Genomic DNA, 19,768 nt, shown 5'->3' on the forward strand with positions numbered 1-19,768 from the left:
GGAGCATCTGGCAGGCCGCGCGGTGAAGGGAGTGCCCAGGAGCTGAGGCTGTCATATTCAGGGGCGTGGAAAAGGAGCGTTCGCAGAGGGTCTCAGAACGTGCCGGTTTACCAAAAGCAACGGGACTAAGCAGGGGGTAGCCTCCCCCCACCCCACCTCCACACTGCGATTGGGCTATGGCCGACTCCCACCTTCAGGTGGGGGAGGGGTGGCCGTTCTCACTTGCTTTTCGCCCAGAGAAGGCAAAGGGGCGCTGACATCCCTCCTGCCCTAGTTTGACTGTCAGGAAATCTGCCTTTCGGCTAACTCAGCATCAGGCACGGGGAGGCTGCCCCTAGTAGGTGGGGCTTGAGTGAGTAGTCCTGGGAGCGGGAAGGGGGAACACAGGATGGGCAGATGGTGCTCCCAGCAGCCTGCAGGGGCGATCAGGCTTCTGCCTGATCCTCTAACAGGGGTGACTCGGCTTTAGAATCCTGACCTGTCAGGACAGCTATCAGGCAGCCAGCTCCAAGGATGCCTGTTTGGGCTGGGTGTTTAATTTTCCCTCCATGCCAACAGGAGGCCTGGTCTGGAAGCCCCAGTGGTTCCTCAGCAGCCAAGCCTAAGGAGATCTTTCCGCCTTGACCAAGCGGTCACTGAACCCGGAACCTCTTCCTAAATGCACCTTGACAGTATGTGTGTGTGTGATTTGCCAGGAGCATCTCAGAGCACAAAGAGCTGCTGTAGTAGAGCGTGTGTGCTCAGTCGTGTGCTCCTGTGACCCCATGGACTGTAGCCCGCCAGGCTCCTCTGTCCATGCGATTCTCCAGGAAAGAATACTGGAGTGGGTAGCCATTCCCTTCTCCATGGTGGACTAAATTGCACCCAAAGTGAATGTCAGCCTGATGGGCAAAAGGGCACCAGTGCAGTTTCCTCCCCAAGGGAGAGCTGTCAGAAGCCTGGGTGCAGAACGGAGGGGACTGCGGAATGAGTAGGATGTAAGTTACAATCAGGAAACCCTTGCAAGCTCTGGTGACAATGACCCAGGTTTCCGAGGCCCCTGATGAGCCCGGCTTTGCATCAGTGCTTCTGTACATTCTCTCCATCCAACCCAAGGCCAGGGAGTTGGTCCTCTTATGTCCGCTTTACAGGTGGGAAATGAGGCTCAGAGGGATTTAAGTAAATTGCCCAAGATCACTCAGAGCCAGGATTTGAACCCAGAGTCTCCAACTTGGAGGCTTCCCTGGTAGTTTAGATGGTAAAGAATCTGCCTGCAATGCAGGTGACCCAAGTTCGAGCCCCACGTCCGGAAGATCCCCTGGAGAAGGAAATGGCAACCCACTCCAGTATTCTTGCCTGGGAAATCCCGTGGACAGAGAAGCCTGGTGGGCTGCAGTCCATGGGGTCACAAAGAATCAGACATGACTGAGCGACTAACGTTTTCACTTTTCTCCAACTTGAGGCCTTGTGCTCCTAATCACTCCACTATATTTAAACCAGGAATGAAAAGGTGTCTAGACTCCTTGGAGAGGCAAGTCAACAGGTCCCAGTGCTGAAAGCCACACATGTAGGGAGAGGATGGACAGCAGGGAAGATCACTTTTGTTACAGCAAAGCAAGTTTAACATCCTGGCCAGTGGCAGGGATGGCCAGCAGGTAAAATCTCAGAGGTGGCTCTCAGGACTGTGGTCAGGAATAAAAAACATAATTGGTAGAGGTGATGGTGAAGGCTCTGGAAGTGGAGGGAGCTGGCTGCCCAGGAAGAGAAGTCAAGGACAGAAGGGGTCAGGAGGGAAGGAACCCTCATCTAGGGTCCCAGGAGGGGGACTTTCAGAAGGCTATGGGCCAACACATCCAAAGCTGCAAAGATGAGCGAAAGAAGGGACTGAGAGGTGGCTTAGGCAATTCCAGAGTCACCTTGGGTCTCCTGGACCAGGTGGAGGTTCGTGACTACTGCCCACCAGTCCACCTGCCACCTGGCCAGCCATCCAGTGAAACTGGCCAGCAGGAAATATCCAATGCCACAGAGGGACAAGTTGACAGACTGGAGTCAAGCTCTGTTTTCCCTTCTGCAAGTGGGACTCCTGGGACTTACTGCAAATGGGACTTACTGGGGGAACGAACCATCCCAGAGCAGAGATGCAGGGTAGAAAAGATGCTCGGTCCCCAGGAGAGGCCTGAACAAGTTTGGTGGTAGGATATGCTCCTAGGAGGGAGTCCTAAAGTCAGTAACCACCCAGAGAGACTCCAGACCCAGACAGTGCAGCTCCACAGAGGAGAGCTTTGAAATGGGAAGGAACCCCAGCCCCCAGGGATGGGGAACCCCACCCTCCCAGTTCATTCAGAGACCACAGTCTGCGCCTTTTATTCTGTCCCTGCCCAGCCAAGAAGCCCAGCCAAGAAGTTCCAGGGGAGGAGCCACTTCCAGACTAATTTCCCTGATGATTTTCCAACAAAACCACACCCTCCCTTTGGCAGCCACATGGCCAGATCTGCAGCCCAGACACTGCCTAAATGTGTCAAGGCACACTCCCAAAGTCTGTTCAGGAAAACCCATCTTGGGTCCCAAGACTAAGGGGTGGTCGCATATGCCCCTCTCCCAGGTAGTCAGTCCCTCCTTTATCTGCAGCCCCCCTTGCAGATCACTGGCTTGCAGGGTGCCCCCCTACACAGGAGCCACTTCCGGATGGCTCCTCGCTAAGGGTGGGGAGTGGGAAGAGGGGTACCCCCGGAGTTTCCTCCCAGCCCTGGAGTAAAACTGTCAGTGGCTTCCCAGGACCCAGTGTGCTTGGCCAGCAGCACCTCGCCCCTTTGGCAGAGCCCTGCCACCGCCCCCATCCCACACTGCACCCCACGCTGCTGGGCCTCCCGCGGCTCTGGAAGCAGCCTAGGTTCAGTTTCTAACAGCTCCTCCAGCCCACCGTTCCAGTGGCAAAGAAAATGGAAACTGCCGAAGGGGAAAACCAGCTGCCTCCGCCTGTTTTCCTGGAGCCAGAAAGGAGCAAAGGCAGGCCTGAAGGAAGCCACCGCGCAGGCTCCCAGGGGCCCCTCACCTGACAGCAACTAAGGCCCTGGGCTGCATGGCTTTGAAGCAGGAGAACTATGGGGAAGAGTCCTGACCCCTCCAGTGGGACTCCAGCCCCTGCCCCCCAGCAGCCTCCTCCCTCTCTGCAGCCAGGTCAGGTGACACGAATGCTGGGGCTCAGCGAGGGCTGAGGGTGGGGGTAGCAACCAGTCCAAGTCTAAGCCCATTGAGTGAGTGAAAGTCGCTCAGTGGTGTCCAACTCTTTGCGATCTCATGGACTATACAGTCCACGGAATTCTCCAGGCCAGAATACAGCAGTGGGTAGCCTTTCCCTTCTCCAGGGGATCTTCCCAACCCAGGGATCAAACCCAGCTCTCCCGCACTGCAGGCAGATTCTTTACTAGCTGAGCCACAAGGGAAGCCCAAGAATACTGGAGTGGGTAGCCTATCTCTTCTCCAGAGGATCTTCCCAATCCAGAAATCGAACCGGGATCTCCTGCATTGTAGGCGGAAGCCCATTTCGGCGGAGCAATGACGAACCACAGTGAGCGTTCAGGGGGTGATATAAATATATTTTGGAAGCTGCCTGTGTACTCTGGGGTAAAGAACCAGCACAGAGGGGCTCCCCGCCTTCTCCATGCTCATCCGCCTCCTCCACCGTCACTCCACAGACCCACCCCACCCCACCTTCTACCTCTTTCTAGGCTTCAGGATGACAGTGAATCAAGAGGCATCTGTGGGGGGTGGGAGGGGATGAAGGGGACGTCTCGGGGGCCAGGAGTGCAGCGTCATGCCTCAGGCTGTTCTCTCCAGCCTGGGGCCTCAGGGCCTGTTTATTCCTCCAGGGCCCTGGGGGTGTGGGGTGTGGGAGCGGTGCAGGGAGGACACGGGGGCTGGACGTGGGGACCTTGAGAGGCACAGGTCACCCACGTTCTGTACTTTGCCCTTCCCTGTCCATCCCAGACCTACTCAGCTCCCACCATGCCTAAGCAAATGGGATGGCTTGAGGACTGGGTGCCAGAGACCCCTGGGAGTGGGGCAAGGGAAGAGGAGGGAGGGAGAGGTGACTGGGAGGGAGACACTGCCTGCCCCAGGTCAGCTACAATCAGGAGGGCAAGGCGGAGGAGGCAGCAGGTCCACAGAAAGGAGCATCTGCCCCAGGGCCCTTCCGGTCACTGCGGCCGGGCCTACCACTAACAGCCCAGGAGCTCCACGCGCAGGGTGATACGGTTGTGCCAGGCCACGGGCTGGATGCGCACGAAGCGAGCCTGGAACGGCACCTCAAATATGTTCTTCTTGTGGGAATTATTGTCCATGTTACCAGGGAAAATCTGGAGGAAGAGGAGGTGTCAGGAGACCCTCAGAGCCAGTCCTCCTCCCCCTCAGACCCCCAGATCTAACTCACAGGGCACCCCTGGAGTGGGGAAGGCAGGACAGCTGGACACACACTCACCTTGCTTTTCGAGGTCTCCGGATCCTTGTACTCAGTCCAGGTCACACCATCATCACTGTAGGCCACCCTGTAGGCAGCCACATATTGAATGTGGCCAAAGTCTCGGGCACCCTGGGTGATGATGCCAGTCACTCGCTTCTGGGAGCCCAGGTCAATCTACAGGGGGGAAAAAAAAAAATCAATCCCATCTTCTTTGTTTGCACCATTTCCAGTAAGGTGGGAAAAGGCACACATACATGCTGGGGCATACATTCTATTTTTGGGAAAATTACTTCATTTGGCAGAGCCTCAGTTTCCCCATCAATCAAATGGGCATAAATAATCCCACCAACTTTGTCAAGCACTTCACTGCAACAAAGGTCAGATTTCAGAGCCTGGCCCCAGGCAACCCTTGTACAATGGCAACAGGGGCAGAGAGGCCACAGTCTATAGGGACATAAACTGCTCATGAGGGCCCTGCAGGCTGTCCAGGACCTGACATTGGTCCTGGGGGATTCCAAAGGCAGGCAGCTTCTCATGGAACCCAGTTTCCCAGGCTAATGTGCTCCTTGGGGCCTAGAGACATCACCACCCTCCTGCCCCCAAGTCCAACCTGGGGAGCCTGCCAGCTAACCAGGAGAAGACAGTGCTCAGTAAGATCCAGGCTACAAACCCATCTCACTGCCAACCAGAAGGGGAGCCCCAGGCAAGTCCTCGCCCTGCCAGGACCCGGCTTCCTCAGAGATAAGAGAGGATGCTCTGGTTTTCCACTACTCTCCTGAGCTTCCCAATTGCAGTGAAATCCAAGGGCTGTCGCACAGTGTGCTCTCAGCTAGTTAGAGAGCATCCTCTGAGAGCAGGCACAGAAACCCCGACATGAACCTCCTCCATCCTGCCCTGCTGTCCCTGGGCTCAGCCTTACCCTGTGGCAGCCAATAGAGGTGGCCCCACCTCCACACACACACACACTCAGCACCTGGGGCTGAGAACCTTGACAGAAGCAGCTCTGAGCTCCTCCACCACCCCCCAACCCTTGAGTGACAGAATCAGCAGAAAGGTGGCAACACAAGAGGAAGAAAAGAGCAAAGTCGAACACAAACAAGGCTCAAAGAAACTCCCTCTTGGCAAGCAGCAAGCAGAAGCCAGGGTTGGTCCAGGGTCATAGATTCCCACAGCCCCACCCAACCCCAACCCTGCATCCCCAGAGGAGCCTGACTCACCTGCAGCCACTCAGAGGCACTGTTGGTCTGGGCGGTCCAGGCGTTGAACTTGCCCCAATTATCCAGTCGTGCGTAGTAGGGAAACCAGCTAAAGGCACTCAGGCCCCAGGTTTTGTAGTAGCTGGAGGCTGTGATCTGCTTGTCGGGGATGGTATTATGCTTCAGACCTAGGGGTTCAGTGCATCCTGCCAACAAGGAGGTGGGGGTGGGGGGCTGTCACCCAGATCTGGGATCCACAGCCTCCCCTGGTGGGTGTGAGAGCAAGGCAGTGAAGGGAAAAGAACCCTGGCTTCTGACAAGCCTCTGGCATCCTCTTGAACACACAGAAGCTCCTTCAGGCTTCCCTGGTGGCTCAGTGGTAAAGAATCTGCCTGGCAATGCAGGAGACAAAGGTTCAGTCCCTGGTCCAGGAAGATTCCACCATGTCATGGAGCAACTAAGCCCGAGCACCAAGACTGCTGAGCCCTGGAGCCTGCGGTCCACAAGAGAAGCCACTGCAGCGAGAAGCCCGCGTGCCACAACTAGAGAGCAGCCCTCGGCTGCAGCAGCCAGAGAAAAGCCCACGCGGCAGTGAAGACTCAGAACAGCCGAGGAGTACAGTTACACTTAAAAACCATGGAAAACAAAAGGACACTCTCCTTCCGCCTTTCAGAGCCAGCTAACTGGTCTAAATATTTTTTTGCTGACAGCCCTACCCACACCTCAGCTCAGCTCCCGCCCCACACCCCTCTGTTGCTCTGAACAGATCACCCACCACGCTTCTCCCTCCACCCCAGGGCAGGGCCCTGATCCACCACCTCTCACCCTCCTTCAAAGCCTGACTCTTAGACCCCTCCTCCAAGAAGCCTGCCCTGACCACCTCACTGAGGTGGGACTCCTCTGGACTCACAGCACTTCCTGTCGTTCCTAGAGTACGGCTGCAATTCATACTGCCAAGTCCTGGGGTAACTGATAGTAACCATCTCACTGACTCAGTGCTGACTTCAGTCATTTAACCCACCACACAAAAACCGGAATCAACAGGATATTAGCAACCCCATTCCACAGATGAGAAAACTGAGGCTAAGAGCCATTAAGCACTGTCCCCAAGTCTCTCTGACACACACACACAGAGCTAATCACCATGCCACACTGTGACACTGTCTCCACCACTCCTGCACACACTGAGAGCTGGCAAGGCCTGCCTGGTGATGACCCAGTGATGAACAGCACTGCATTCCTGCTCTCCAGCAGGTGGAAGCTGAGAAGTCAGAACTCCTGAGGCTCGGGAACGACCGTGTCTCCCTGCCCCACAGCACCCCCCAAAGGGTTCACACATTCACTACTCTGCTACTGTCTGACGTGCCTGGGAAGGTTGCCTGAGAAGCTGGCCTTGGGTTCACTCGGGCCTGCTCCAAACTTTCAGGAATGTGCTGGGCTGTTTTGTGCCCTCATCTGCACCTGCAGGAGGCCAGAACAGCTGGGGATGGGCAAGAGACAAACTCCCACGAGGGGATTTCCCTGGTGGTCCAGCAGCTAAAACCCCACACTCCCAGCGCCAGGAGGCCCAGGTTCGATCCTTGGCCAGGGAACTAGATCCTGTAATGCCAAAACTAAGAGTTCACATGCTGCAACTGAGACCTGGTGTAGTCAAATAAATAAATATCTTTTTAAAAAAAACTCCCAAGAGAATAATGGGTATGTCTCCCACATGTCAGAATCTTCACTGCACAACTGGCTGTCCCTTTGCAGAATCCGGGGTAAGACTTGCAAATCCATGGTGCCGTCTGGGAGCAGACGATAGCACACAGTGCTTTACATCACCGTCTCCCCAGATGCTGTTGACCTTGCCAGTAAAGACATTTGCCTTCAGACAGTGCCGATGCTGATCAATCATACCATCTCTTTGTGATGGTGGTGTGTCAGGTAACCTCCAGCCTCTCCCATAAAGACAGGCTGATGGGCTGGGAGCTGGCTCATCCCAAAGCTCCAGACCTGGAAGGCCACGGGGCTGGCACAAACCTGGAACTCTCCGGAGAGAAGCCAAGGCATCATTTGATCATGGTGCACCCTTCTGCAGCCCATCTGCTTCCAGCGCTACATTTCCCCATCATTATGGGCCCCCTCCCCAGAAGTCAGACAGCCTACCAGATAAAAGAGAACTGGGCAGGGCACCAAGCAGAACTCTCAGCTCCACCACTCCCTGCGTGACCCTGGGGAAGTCTCCTCCCCACTCTGGTCCTCAGACTCCCCACCTAGGTACCAGAGCAGTGTTTCTCATAGATCAGTGGAAGTGAAATGAAGTGTTAGCCGCTCAGTCGTGTCTGACTTTTTGTGACCCCATGGACTATAGCCCACCAATCTCCTCTGTCCATGGGATTCTCCAGGCAAGAATATTGGAGTGAGCTGCATTCCCTTCTCCAGGGGATCCTCCCAATCCAGGGATCGAACTCAGGTCTCCTGCATTGCAGGCAGATTCTTCACCATCTGAACCAGAATACTGATGGTTTTTAGATCACTGTGCGTGCATGAGAGCTAAGTCACTTCAGTCATGTCTGACTCTGTGCGACCCCATGGACTGTAGCCCCTCCAGACTCCTCTGTCCATGGGATTCTCCAGGCAAGAATACTGGGTGGGTTGCCGTGTCCTCCTCCAGGAGACCTTCCCAACCCAAGGATCGAACCCTTGTCTCATGTCTCCTGCATTGACAGGTGGGTTCTTTACCACTAGTGCCACCTGGGAAGCCCTTAGATCACTAGGGGACCCTGTTAATATAAGGATTCTGTCTCAGCAGGTCTAGGCTGGGGCTGGAAGTTTACAAGCTTCCAAGTGATGCTCATTCTGCCGGGCCATGGAGCTCACTTGGAGTGGAAGACACTCATCCACCCAATCCACTGGCTCCGCCACCCTGACCCAAGCCACCTTGTCTTCTACACATCTCCCCCTCACTCACAATGCCCCTCTGCCTCCATTCTCCCTACACAGCCTGAGGGATCCCTTCTAGACCCAACTCTAACCACAGCCTATCAGCACCCCCACAACAATGGTTGCCTCTTGTTCTCAGTACAAAGGCCTGAATCCTTAAAATGGTCCACACGGTCCCTGCCCGGTCCATCTCTGCCCATCACCCACCAAGCTATCCTTCATTTTCTAGGCTCCAGCTCCACTGGCCTCCCTTGTACCTTTCAACGTGTCCCAGGGGCTCTGCACTCACCAACTCCTCACCTGGGATGCCCTTTCCAAGTTCTTCTCATGGCCTGATCTGCATTATTCAAGCTTCTACTCAAAGGCCATCCCAACAGAGCAGTCCCCATGCCATTCCCTCTCTTCACCCGAAGTCACCATCGTCACGTCTCCTGCTAGTTTTCCCTTTATTATTCTTACTGCTATCTGACCCTTCTTTTATATTTGCTTCTTGTCTCACATCAGACTCTCTCATTAGAACCCAACAGCCTTACTCCCTAGAGCCAGACACTCAGAAGGAGCTTAATAAATACCTTAATAAATATCTACTGAGTTAAATAACTAATCAATCCACCAAGGAGACTGTGCCTGCTGGTAAAGAGGGATCTGGTGCAGGGCATGCCCAGAAATGCCCAGATCAAGTCCCACGCACGTGCACACATGTGTACACACACACACACACACACACACACACACCAATACTCTCTCCAGCCGACCCAAATGCCTACAAGGGAAAGGAGACTGGTCCAATCCTTAAGGAAAACAAACAAGTCAGCTTCACCTCCTCCCCTTGCCAAACACACCCTCCCTCTCTCGGCCTTAGAAGGAGCCATTTGTGACATGAGAGGCTCAGGTCAACAACTTTAAACAGGCAAGGGCTTCGGACTATGACAGCAAGTAGTGAGGGATGCCAGGGAGAGGAGCCCAGGATGTGGGTTCCCAGACCTGTTTCTGTCCTTTATCAACTGTTTAAATTTTCTTTCAGCAAAAGGGATAGTCTTTAACTCCCCAAAACAATTAGATTCAAAAGGCAGTGACTCTGGGAGCAAAAATAAACTGACTTTACTTCATGCTTTAAAAAAAGAATAACCCCAGACAGGCACTGAACTCAACTCTGAGTGGTTTTGGGTGGTAACTGAAATGCGATAACAGAGGGTCCACAGAGGGGAAGGAGGCACAAAGGGTAGGCCCTGGGTTAGGACAAGAAAGGCAGAGAGCCATCTCTGCTCCGCAAGCTCTGCCTAGAGAGCCCTGCAGTTCTGCTGGCAGCCAGCAGGTGGCACTGTGGCTGCAAAGAGAGAAAACTATCCGGCCCTCAGGGAGAAAGTAAGGCTGGACTGAGCTGCGCAGACAATGCTCTCAGCCCAGCCCCTGTACCCTGACCTCTCCGGAAAGTCCGGAAAGAGACAAGCAGCACGTCTCCAGCCCTATGACTCTCCATGTCCCGAAATGTTGCCCCTGAATGCAGATTATAGGTTTGGGAGGGAGAAACAGTGGATGAGTGGGTGTCAAAGCCCAGGGATTCAGACCAAGTTTTAATACCTACCAGCTGTGTGCCCTTGATAAACAATTTATCTGGGCCTCACTTTCCTCCTTCACTCATTCACTCATTAATCAGTATTTATTGAACACCTATGATCAGTGCACTGGGAATGCAGCAGTGAACAAAACAAACACAAACTCCCTGCCCTCGTAGAACTGACATCTGCAAAATAGAACTAATGCTACATGTTCTAGAAGCTCAAGGAACCAATCAGAGTACCTAAAAATATTTTGAAAACTGAAGTGGTATCTTTTTTCCTCTTTGTTGTCATTTGCTATTTAATCGCTAAGTCATGTCTGACTCTTTGCAACCCCATGGACTATAGCCCACCAGACTTCTCTATCCACAGGATTTCCCAGGCAAGAATACTGGAGTAGGTTGCCATTTCCTCCTGCAGGGGATCTTCCCACCCAGGGGTCGAACCCGGCTCTCCTGCATTGCAGGCGGATTCTTTATCACTGAGCCGCAGGAGAAGTCCTTTTTTCCTCTTATCAACCAGCTTCTAGAACATGTAGCAACTGGGCAGGACTGCTTAAGGGTGGGTGATCCTTCTGTGTGAGCCCAGGTTCCTGGGCTTTGCTGCCTGCCTACCCAACTCCTCACCCTGGCTGAGAAAAGAGGGGACAGGAACAGCCATCTTCAAGGACGGCAGAGCCACTGGCACTCACCATCCAACTCACAGCCAAGGAGCTCAAAGCGGAGGGTGCAGCCCCGGCGGCAGATGATGGGCACCAGTCTCACATATTGCACCTCCAAGGGGCTATCAAATAGGTTGATCTTCAGGCCGCTGTTGTTCCTATTACCCACAAATATCTAGGAGGGAAGAGGCAGATTGGAGGAGTGGGTCAGTGCGGGCAGTCCCGCTTCCTGGGGTGGTCTCTCCCCGGCTTCCACTTTGGGCCTGGAGACAGAGGTGTGCGTAGCAGAGCTGGCAGGAGCTCCCCGTTCCTCTAGACAGCCCACAGCCCTCAACAGATTCCCCTTTTCATACCTTCTTTGGTCACCACAGGGTGTAGGTGTAAATCCTCATCTTTCACTCAGGACCACCTATGATCTACAGGGTGCCTCTGTGCAAATTAGGAAAAGGTACTCCTTTCTCAAAAGACTTTGCAACAATGATTTTCCCACAGACAGAAGTACACATGAGGTCTACATGGTGAATGATGTTAAGTAGTAGCCCTTGAGCAGTGCATAGCCCGCACAACTGTACATGGTGTCCCTGAAGGCTGTAAATGCATCCCATCTCCACCACTACAGCCACCGTCTACAAGTCATTGAAACTTCTTGAGTCTCACTATTCTTATCTAGGGCTTCCCTGGTGGCTCAGTGGTAAAGAATCCACCTGCCAATGCAGGAGACGTGGGTTTGGTCCCTAAGTTGGGAAGATCCCTTGGAGAAGGAAATGGCTACCCACTCCAATATTCTGGTCTGGGAAATCCCATAAACAGAGGAGCCCAGCAGGCTACAGTCCGTGGGGCCACAAGAGTCAGACATGACTGAGCAACTAAAAACAAAGACACAATCTGGGCTTCCCAATTTCTGCGAGCCAAGATACCACTGAAAACCCACCTTATGGTTCATCATCCCTGGTACCCTCGCCTCCTTGGGAGCCCTCAAACAGCACTGACCCCCAGGGGTTGCTGACCACAGCCCTTCTTCAGGGTTCGCAACAAACCTCACCTTATCTCCTAACTGCCCTGCAACCTGGATGAACTGGAATTGGCGCCCGTCGTTGCTGTAGGCCACTTTAAAAGTCTTCACGTACTCAGCACTCCCTGCGCGGCTGGCCCCCTGGGTCACCACGCCTGTCACCCACATCTTCCGCAGCAGGTTCACCTGGACCAGGGCAGGCAGGACAGAACCCCTATCTCCCGGGTTCTTTCTACCCCCATCACTCCCCCAATCAGGACAAAGCAGCAGGGGCTTTCTCATCTGGCCCTCTCCAGGCTCTGGGCCCAGGGCTCAGGACACAGGGACAAGATTCCAGGGACTTCCCTGGTGGTCCAGGGGTTAAGAATCAGCCGTCCAGTGCAGGGGGGTGTGGGCTCCATCCCTGCTCTGGTCGGAGAACTAGATCCCACATGCCTTACAGCCAAAAAAACTAAAACATAAAACAAAAGCAATATTGTAACAAATTCAATAAAGGCTTTTTTTTTAAAAGGACAAGCTTCTAGAGGCTGCAAACAGTGCAAACCCCCCTCTAACAGCCTCGTAGTCACTCCCTTCATCCCACCCACCCACTCCAGGCTCCCAGAGCAGCCCTCCACTTAAAAGATACTTCACCCGTGGGAACCGGCTCCCTTGCTACCTGGACCCCTGTTCTAAACCCTCCCATGGCGTCCCCCCCAACACAGGCACCCACATTCTCCCATCACATCACCCACCCCCAGGCCACCCCTTCCATACCTGGATCCAGGGGGTTTTGTCATAGTTGCTGGATGTCCACGCGTTGACAATGCCCGTCTGGTACAGGCGGGCCAGCTCCGGGGCCCAGCGCTGCAAACCCATGAAGCCCAAGTGCATGGACGAGGCAGATATCTGGGAGTCGGCAATGGCGCCCGTCTGCATGCCCAGCGGCGAGGTGCAGGCTGAGGGGGGAAGGGCAGTCAGAGGGCCACCCACGCAGGTGCTGCCCAGAAGACACGAGAACAAGACAGTTGTGGCCTCTGCCGAGGACCCAGAGGACCCAGAGCAGAGACCATGAAGGGTCGATGAGGGCCGAGGAGGAGGTGTAGAAACAAAGTGCACAGGGAGGAACAGAGAGAGGGGCCAGGCAGAGTTGTGAAGGGGTTTGGGACACTGGGCTGCTAGAAGGTTCCAGGTGAGGCCCACAGGTCACGACTGGCAGCTGGAGTCCCCCACCAGGCTGCAGGAGGTGGTTTCTTTTTTACAGGACATCAAGCAGCAATTATTCTAACACAGAGGGTGGGCTAGTGAGCAGATACCAGTATGACCTCCTGTCTTCCTCCATGTCCCGCCCCATCCAGCCCAGCCCCCTGGTCCCCCAAGAGGATGGCTTTGGAAGAAGGGCCCCTCAGACGGCAGCGAACAGTCCTTACACTGCACATAAAGCACATGTGCCTGGACTTTTCTAGAATCTCACTGGCAGGAGTTTTCTGAATGGAGTGTGAGAGCCATTGTTTTCTCTGGTACCCTTTGTGCCTTCTCACTACTTGTCCTGACCAGCCATCTGGGACAAACCGCCCCCCCGGCCAAAGCCCATCACCTTCACCAGCAATGTGGTCTTCGGGGGCCAAGCCTGCAAGCCTGGACCTTGGGTCCCAAGCAGAGAACCCAGGAGGGCTCCACTTGTATTCCAAAGCCCCAGGCTCATGCCAAGCTCGGTGTATGACCCTCTCACAGGGAAAGAGAGGCACAAGTGAGGCCATACGCCCGAGATCAGAGCCGGCCACTGGCTGAACAGAGATCCAAACCCAGATCTGCTCTGTCCTCAGCCCTCATGTCCACACCCAGCGGGCCCCAAACATGCCTGCGGGGTCCTTAAGAGCTCCAAAGACACACACCAAGTAACAAGGAGGGGCGGCAAAGGTCCCCGTGGGGGGGTTCCTCGCCCTTTGTGGTCGCGGCCACATCCAGCCTGGGACAGACCCCAAGCCGAGAAGCAGAAGGAGGCGAGATGAGTTAATTCGCACTCAGGCACACCCAGGGTTACCTGGGCTCCAGCATGGTAATTAGTGGGCCCACCTGGCTCCACCCAGGGCTCCCAGCGGCCTTGGGGAACACCCGCCCCTCCCCCCTACAACATTCCTCTACCCAGTGTCTCAGACATGCTGGTCTTAGCCCTGGGCACAGGGCACAGGCCCTCCGGGCCTGTCTCCTCTGAGCTGCAGAGTGAGCAGACACTTACCTGGTCTCCCCCGGAGCTGGCTCCCACCCGGCTGGCCCAGCCCTTTCTCCTTCCCCTGGAAACCGTCCACGGATCTGCCCAGAGCAGGACACTGCCCCCTGCCCACCCACTCAGGGACAGACCCCCTGGACTGCAGAAATCAGGCACCACCACCCTCACCCGATCCAGCCCTGGGCCTGGATTCACCCACCCGACGGCAGGTGAGGAAGAGCCCTGGTTTGTGGGAGGAATCTCAGCTAGGCCAGGAGTGAGGACAGCATGGACAGACGCTGCTGGCAAGGTTTGCTGGGCACCCGCCAGGGCCAATCTGTGGCTGGGTGGATAACCAAGCAAGCCAGGCTGGTCAGCCCCTCTGCACACGCCGGGCCTCTGACCGCTTGACCGTGAGCGGACGGCCCAGTCTGCCCAGGCCTCTCCCTCCTCTTTGAGCTCTGCGAGGAGGCCAGAGGTCTCACTTGGGCCAGCACTGTCAGACCCTGAGGATCAAACCATATTAACTGACTCCCTGGGCCCCAAAAGATTAAGAATGTGTTGGTTTTCCCTTCTCGGTAGAAAAATCCCAGGATTTAACTCTAAGGCTGTATGTCTCGTTCATAGTGAAAATAACACTCCCACGACCTCTGGGGTCACCACCACCCCTTACTCCCCTGCAGGGACATCAGGCCTGACCAGCAGTTCCAGGAGAGAGAACCAGGCAGGAAGAAGCCTGGGGAAGGACAACAGAGTCCCTCCCTGCCTCCCCAATCCACAGTAACTGAGTTCTGCCCCGCTCCGAATCCTCCCGAAGGAGATCCTAACGCAGGAGGAATGCTGGCATGTGGCCTGAGATGCCAGGTCTGTGGTACAGGGCCTGCCCCTCGGAGCAGGCACCGCTGGATACTCACTGTTCTCACAGTGGGTGCCCACGTATCCAAGAGAGCACTTGCAGGTGTAATGGGTGAAGACATCCCCTCGGAGGGAGTCGGTTTCCTGGCACTCAGCATCATTGTGGCAGGGGTTTGGGAAACAGGGACCTGGGGAGGAAGCAGGTGAGATGGGCAGGTGATCAAGAAGGAGCTGGAGATAGGCAGCAACAGACAGGCCAAGCCCCAAAGGACCCTCCACTCAAATTCGGCCTGCTGCCTGCCAGTGCCCACCAGCTCCTCCCTCCCCCCTCTCAATCTGCCCGAGGGGGCCTGGGCCATCCTGGAGCCAAGAAGGGTCACGTGGAGGTGAGTCAACCCAAGTGAAGGAAGCACCCAGCTTTCCAAGTGGCCTGGAAGCTTCCAGGAAAAGGCCAGCGGACAATGGGAGGGGTGCTGGAGACCACTGCCCACAGTGGGACAAGCTAGGCCAACAGCCAGGGCTGCAGCTGGGAGCTGGTGGGGAGCAGCAGGCATGGCCCAGGACAGGTACCATATTCTGTCTCGTTGCATAGGAGGCCCGTGAAGCCTTCGGGGCAGAGGCAGTAGAAGGGAGGGGTTTTCTCCTCGTTCAACAAGCAGGTCCCACCATGCAGGCACTGGCTGGAGTCACAGAGGTCACCTGCAATGACAGTTCTGGGTTAGGAACAAATCATTCATTAAGTAAATATTTGGGGCGGGGGGAGCGGCGGTGGTCAACTACCAGGTATATATTCTGGGCCCCTGAGACAAATGCAGTCTGGGTCTCAAGAAGCCAAAAGAGGGACGTCCCTCGTGGTCTATTGGCTGAGACTCCGCACTTCCAATGCAGGGGGCCTGGGTTCGATCCCTGGTCAGGCAACTAGATCCCACATGCCACAACTAAGACTGCTGCTAAGTCGCTTCAGTCATGTCCGACCGTCTTTGCGACCCCATAGACAGCAGCCCACCAGGCTCTGCCATCCCTAGGATTCTCCAGGCAAGAACACTGGAGTGGGTTGCCATTTCCTTCTCCAACTAAGACTGGGTACAGCCAAATGAGCAAATACCTATTAAAAAAAAAAAAAAAGAAGTCAGAGGAAAGAGGTGGTGACCTACAAGTCACCAGGTAATGAGGCACTATGAGCTCTGAAGGAGCCTGTGTGAGGGGCCAAGGGAGGATGGTTTCTGCCAGAAAGCTGGAAGGTTCAGAGGTGGGGACATTTGAGCCGGCTATAAGTCACACTGGGAAGGTGCCAGGCAGGGGAATGAGGAAAGAACTTTCCAAAAAGAAGCAGCAGCCCAGAACACATGGTATACTGCAGATCAGGAAGAAAGACATCACTGAAAAGGGAGGTTGAGGCAGGGGGCACCTTACGAAGGACAAGTGGAGACTCTTCATCCTGCAGAACAAGAGCTCTTAACCCTCCTTCAGCGTCCCCACCACTGGCCACCAGGAAAAACTCAGGTTCGCAAGCATGAGGTGGGAGTGGGGAAGCCATTTCCTAGCTGGTGAGGGAGAATGTCAAGGCCACGTGCTGAGACATGGATGGGCTGCCAGGGTGGAGAAGTGGCTCAGAAGTACGCAAAGATCCCTCTGGCTCTGCGTGGAAATGTGACTGAGCAGGTGAGAGAGGAGACCAGGAAAGCATCAAGGATGCTGCCACAGGCCTCCTGGTAAAAGACGAAGGCAGGCTGAGGTAAGGAGGAAGGTGGATTTGAGAAACAATGGACAACAACGAGAGGTAGGAAGAGAGCTGGAGAGGACTTCACAGCTCCTATCTGGGGGCCCAGGTGACAAGTGTTAGTCTGTCCCCAGTGCTTTGACTCGGGTGCACTTCAGCCCATTAGGTCAGCCAGACCTTCAGAACATCTTCTAGTTGATCTTTGCATCCCAGAAGGGCTGCCCCAGACCCCACACCCCTACGCATTACTTGGGGTGAGACATGAGAAACCTTTTTTCCTCCCTGCAGAGTCACGCCATCCCAGGCTGGAGGGCCCCTCTGAAATCCCAAAGCCCTGGAGAGCTGGGCGGGGGCTCCAGGGAAGGGAACACCGTTAATGAGCAGTGGGGGCCTCAGGAGCTTAAGGCGGCTCCCAATGAGCCATTAGTCATTGGCTTTAAATAGCAGGTTAATCCCCTCCCTGACCTGACAGGCAGCGGGCAGAGACTTGAGAATGGCCAGAGCTTTGGGCTCCTCCTGGCAAAATCCGACTCCCCTCTGTCCCCCTCCCAAGGGCCCTCATCCTGCAGAGCTCCAGGGCAAAGCAGGGGAGAGTGGAAAGAGAAAGGGGAAGGTGTTCCCTACCTGGCATGCGCCTGACCACTCACCCACGCATCGCAGCTGTGGGGCTTCCCCCTTCCTGCTTAAGCTGGGTCTCCAAAACCACCTTTGGGATTTCAGGGTCCTGCCTTCTCTGGGAGATCTCCCCAGGGACATTTTGCCAGGGCCCAGGCTGTGGGGCCAGGGGAGGCGAGGCAAGGGGACGTTTCAGACCCAGCCATCTCTCTTTGTCTCCAGGAGACTTCAAGTGGATTCCACTCGTTGGGGTGGGGTGGGGGTGGGGGGTCAGATTGGCACCAGATGGCAGAGCAGGGGCTCAGCCATGACTCTCCCACCCCAACGAATTTCATCAATCCTATTTCTAGGAAGAAAGGATGGAGGTGGTGCCTGAAGAGTCTTTGCCATATCTCGCTCACCTCATGGGCACCCTTTCCTCAGCCCGCGGTGTAGGGCATCGCCCATCCCCATCACCAGCCTGCTGGAGGCCCAGCTCTCAGCAGGATGCGTCCTAGGCAGGGGAGGAGGGCCAAAAGATAAAGCGGCAGGCCAAGGCCATAGGGAGAGAGGGGAGTCAGGAGCCGCCATCTCCGGTCGAGCCCTTTTCCGAATCCCTCCCTAAGCTCCTCACCCCATCCTGGCTTCCCCCCACCCCCCACCCAGCCCCAAGCCTATCCACTCCTCTGGCTCCCTAGCCAGTCCCTCGCTTATCTGACCAAATACCTATTTTTAAACGGAGGATAAAATCGCAATGAACAGACCAGCCGCCGGCATGGCCTGGGAGGGAGTTTCCAGGTAAAGTTGGCTGGAAAAGATTTATCAATACAAGAGTCCTAGAAACTTCCTGGTGGAAGGAGCGCAAGAGCACTATGTTAGTCGCTCACTCGTGTCCGACTCTTTGCGACCCCATGGACTGTAACCCGCCAGGATCCTCTGTCCATGGGATTCTCCGGGCAAGAGTACTGGACTGGGTTGCCATTTCCTCTTCCAGGGGATCTTCCCTACCCAGAGATTGAACCTGGGTCTCCCGCATTGCGGACAGATTCTTTCCCGTCTGAGCTACGAGGGACGTGGCCTCATTTTACAGATGGGAAAACAGAGGCCCGACACAGCGGATTCCTTTGTTCTGTGTAAGCCACTTTTCCTGGGGGAGGCTGGGCTGTCATCCAGTGTCCCGAGCCCCCGCCCAACGCTCACGCCTCTAGCACCGACCAAACCCCACCCCCAGCTGGAGAGGCCGAGAGCATCCCCGCCGCCCGCCCGGGAGCAGCCGGAGAGGTAGCCCCTCGGCTCAGCCCCGGGTCTTGGACCAAGTTTGTAAACAGCGGAGGCAGAGGGAGGGCGCGGCGGCGAACTTCCGAGCGGCGCGGAGAGGAGGGGCGAGGGCGCGAGGGCGGCGCGATCAACTCACCGGAGAAGGCGAAGAGTCCGGAGGCGCAGAAGAGCGCGCCGCACAGCGCGGCCAGCAGACGGGGACTCGGCATGGTGTGGGGACGAGGGCGCAGGACCCGGCGCTGGGGCGGTTCAGACCCGAGGGCTCGCACTCCTTCTCCTGGACGGGAATAAATCAGGCAGCGCGGCACCTCCCACCGGGCCACGTGCTCCGCCCAGGCCCGCCAGAGGCGGACTCGGGGCGGGGCTCCGGGGACTGGGGAGGGGCTGGGAGGAACCGGGAGTCAGCGGCCGCCCGCTTCAGTCCGAGCCACGCCCTGTATCCCGCAGGGTGCGAGTGACCAGGCATTGAGTTCCGAGTCGTCTGAGCAGTAAAGGGCTCAGAAGGAGTTGTCTATTCTTTGCTTTTTGGTTTTGCTTTGGTTTTTGTTTTTACTTTTTAGGCTTAAGAAAAGATGCTAAACCTTATTCATTGTAAGAAAAACCCAGATTACAAGTATGGGTACTATTTGCATTAGATTGGCAAGCATCAAATTAGTAGCGCACTGTGAGTGCGAGGCTCCCGGAAACAGGCTCAAGCATGCATTGTTGGAGAAACTGTAAATTGGTTCAACTTACCCAGAGAGCTGTGTGGTAATATCTATCAGCATGACAAAGGCTGAGACCGGAAGACCTAGCAATTCCCCATAAAGGAATTCATTCTGCCGAAACTCTCACGCATAAAATGACATGTATACAAAGATAGCATAGCATATCATAGCATCATCCTTTGAAATGGTCAGAGACTTAAAAAAAAAAAAAAAAGAAGAATCAGCATATTTTTCTGTAAAGGGCCAGGCAGAAAATACTTCAGGATTTTCATGCTATAAAGTTTGTGAGGCAACTGTTCACTTCTGCCCTTCCTTGTAGCAGGAAAACACCTCAGTGTTCCAGGAAATGAAATGAACATGGTGGTTGTTTAAGGGGGCAGAAACTGAAGTGTCGGGGTCAAAACAGACTTGCTTGTCATGGTTGAATTTTTCCTAAATAATTATTTTTTTATCATGTGCAGGTATTGCTTATTTACATGGGTAAAAATTTTTAATAATAGTGTTCTCATCCGACTAGCCACAAAAAAAAAAAAAAAAGAGAGCAGCAGGATATCTCCCCTACCAGCTATGTTGATACCTAGGTTCAGACTAGAGTCAAACTTAACTACTGGCAGGAGACCCTTCTTAAAACTACT

General features: G+C 55.1%; 1 protein-coding gene across 1 annotated transcript; it reads right to left on the reverse strand.

The window, feature by feature from the left end:
• Positions 1-3,554: 3,554 nt before the first annotated feature.
• MFGE8 (milk fat globule EGF and factor V/VIII domain containing) lies at positions 3,555-18,691 on the reverse strand. The gene is made up of 9 exons (XM_027957063.2): positions 18,563-18,691; positions 15,405-15,533; positions 14,894-15,022; positions 12,548-12,729; positions 11,822-11,977; positions 10,810-10,954; positions 5,656-5,840; positions 4,457-4,612; positions 3,555-4,334 (listed from the first exon to the last, which is right to left on the reverse strand). Exons 1-9 carry the CDS (start codon positions 18,633-18,635, stop codon positions 4,197-4,199), a joined length of 1,293 nt encoding a protein of 430 aa, XP_027812864.1. The 5' UTR covers positions 18,636-18,691; the 3' UTR covers positions 3,555-4,196.
• Between the last annotated feature and the right edge of the window lie 1,077 nt (positions 18,692-19,768).

The sequence above is a fragment of the Ovis aries genome, chromosome 18 (assembly GCF_016772045.2).
Source record: "Ovis aries strain OAR_USU_Benz2616 breed Rambouillet chromosome 18, ARS-UI_Ramb_v3.0, whole genome shotgun sequence".
Taxonomy (NCBI): domain Eukaryota; kingdom Metazoa; phylum Chordata; class Mammalia; order Artiodactyla; family Bovidae; genus Ovis; species Ovis aries.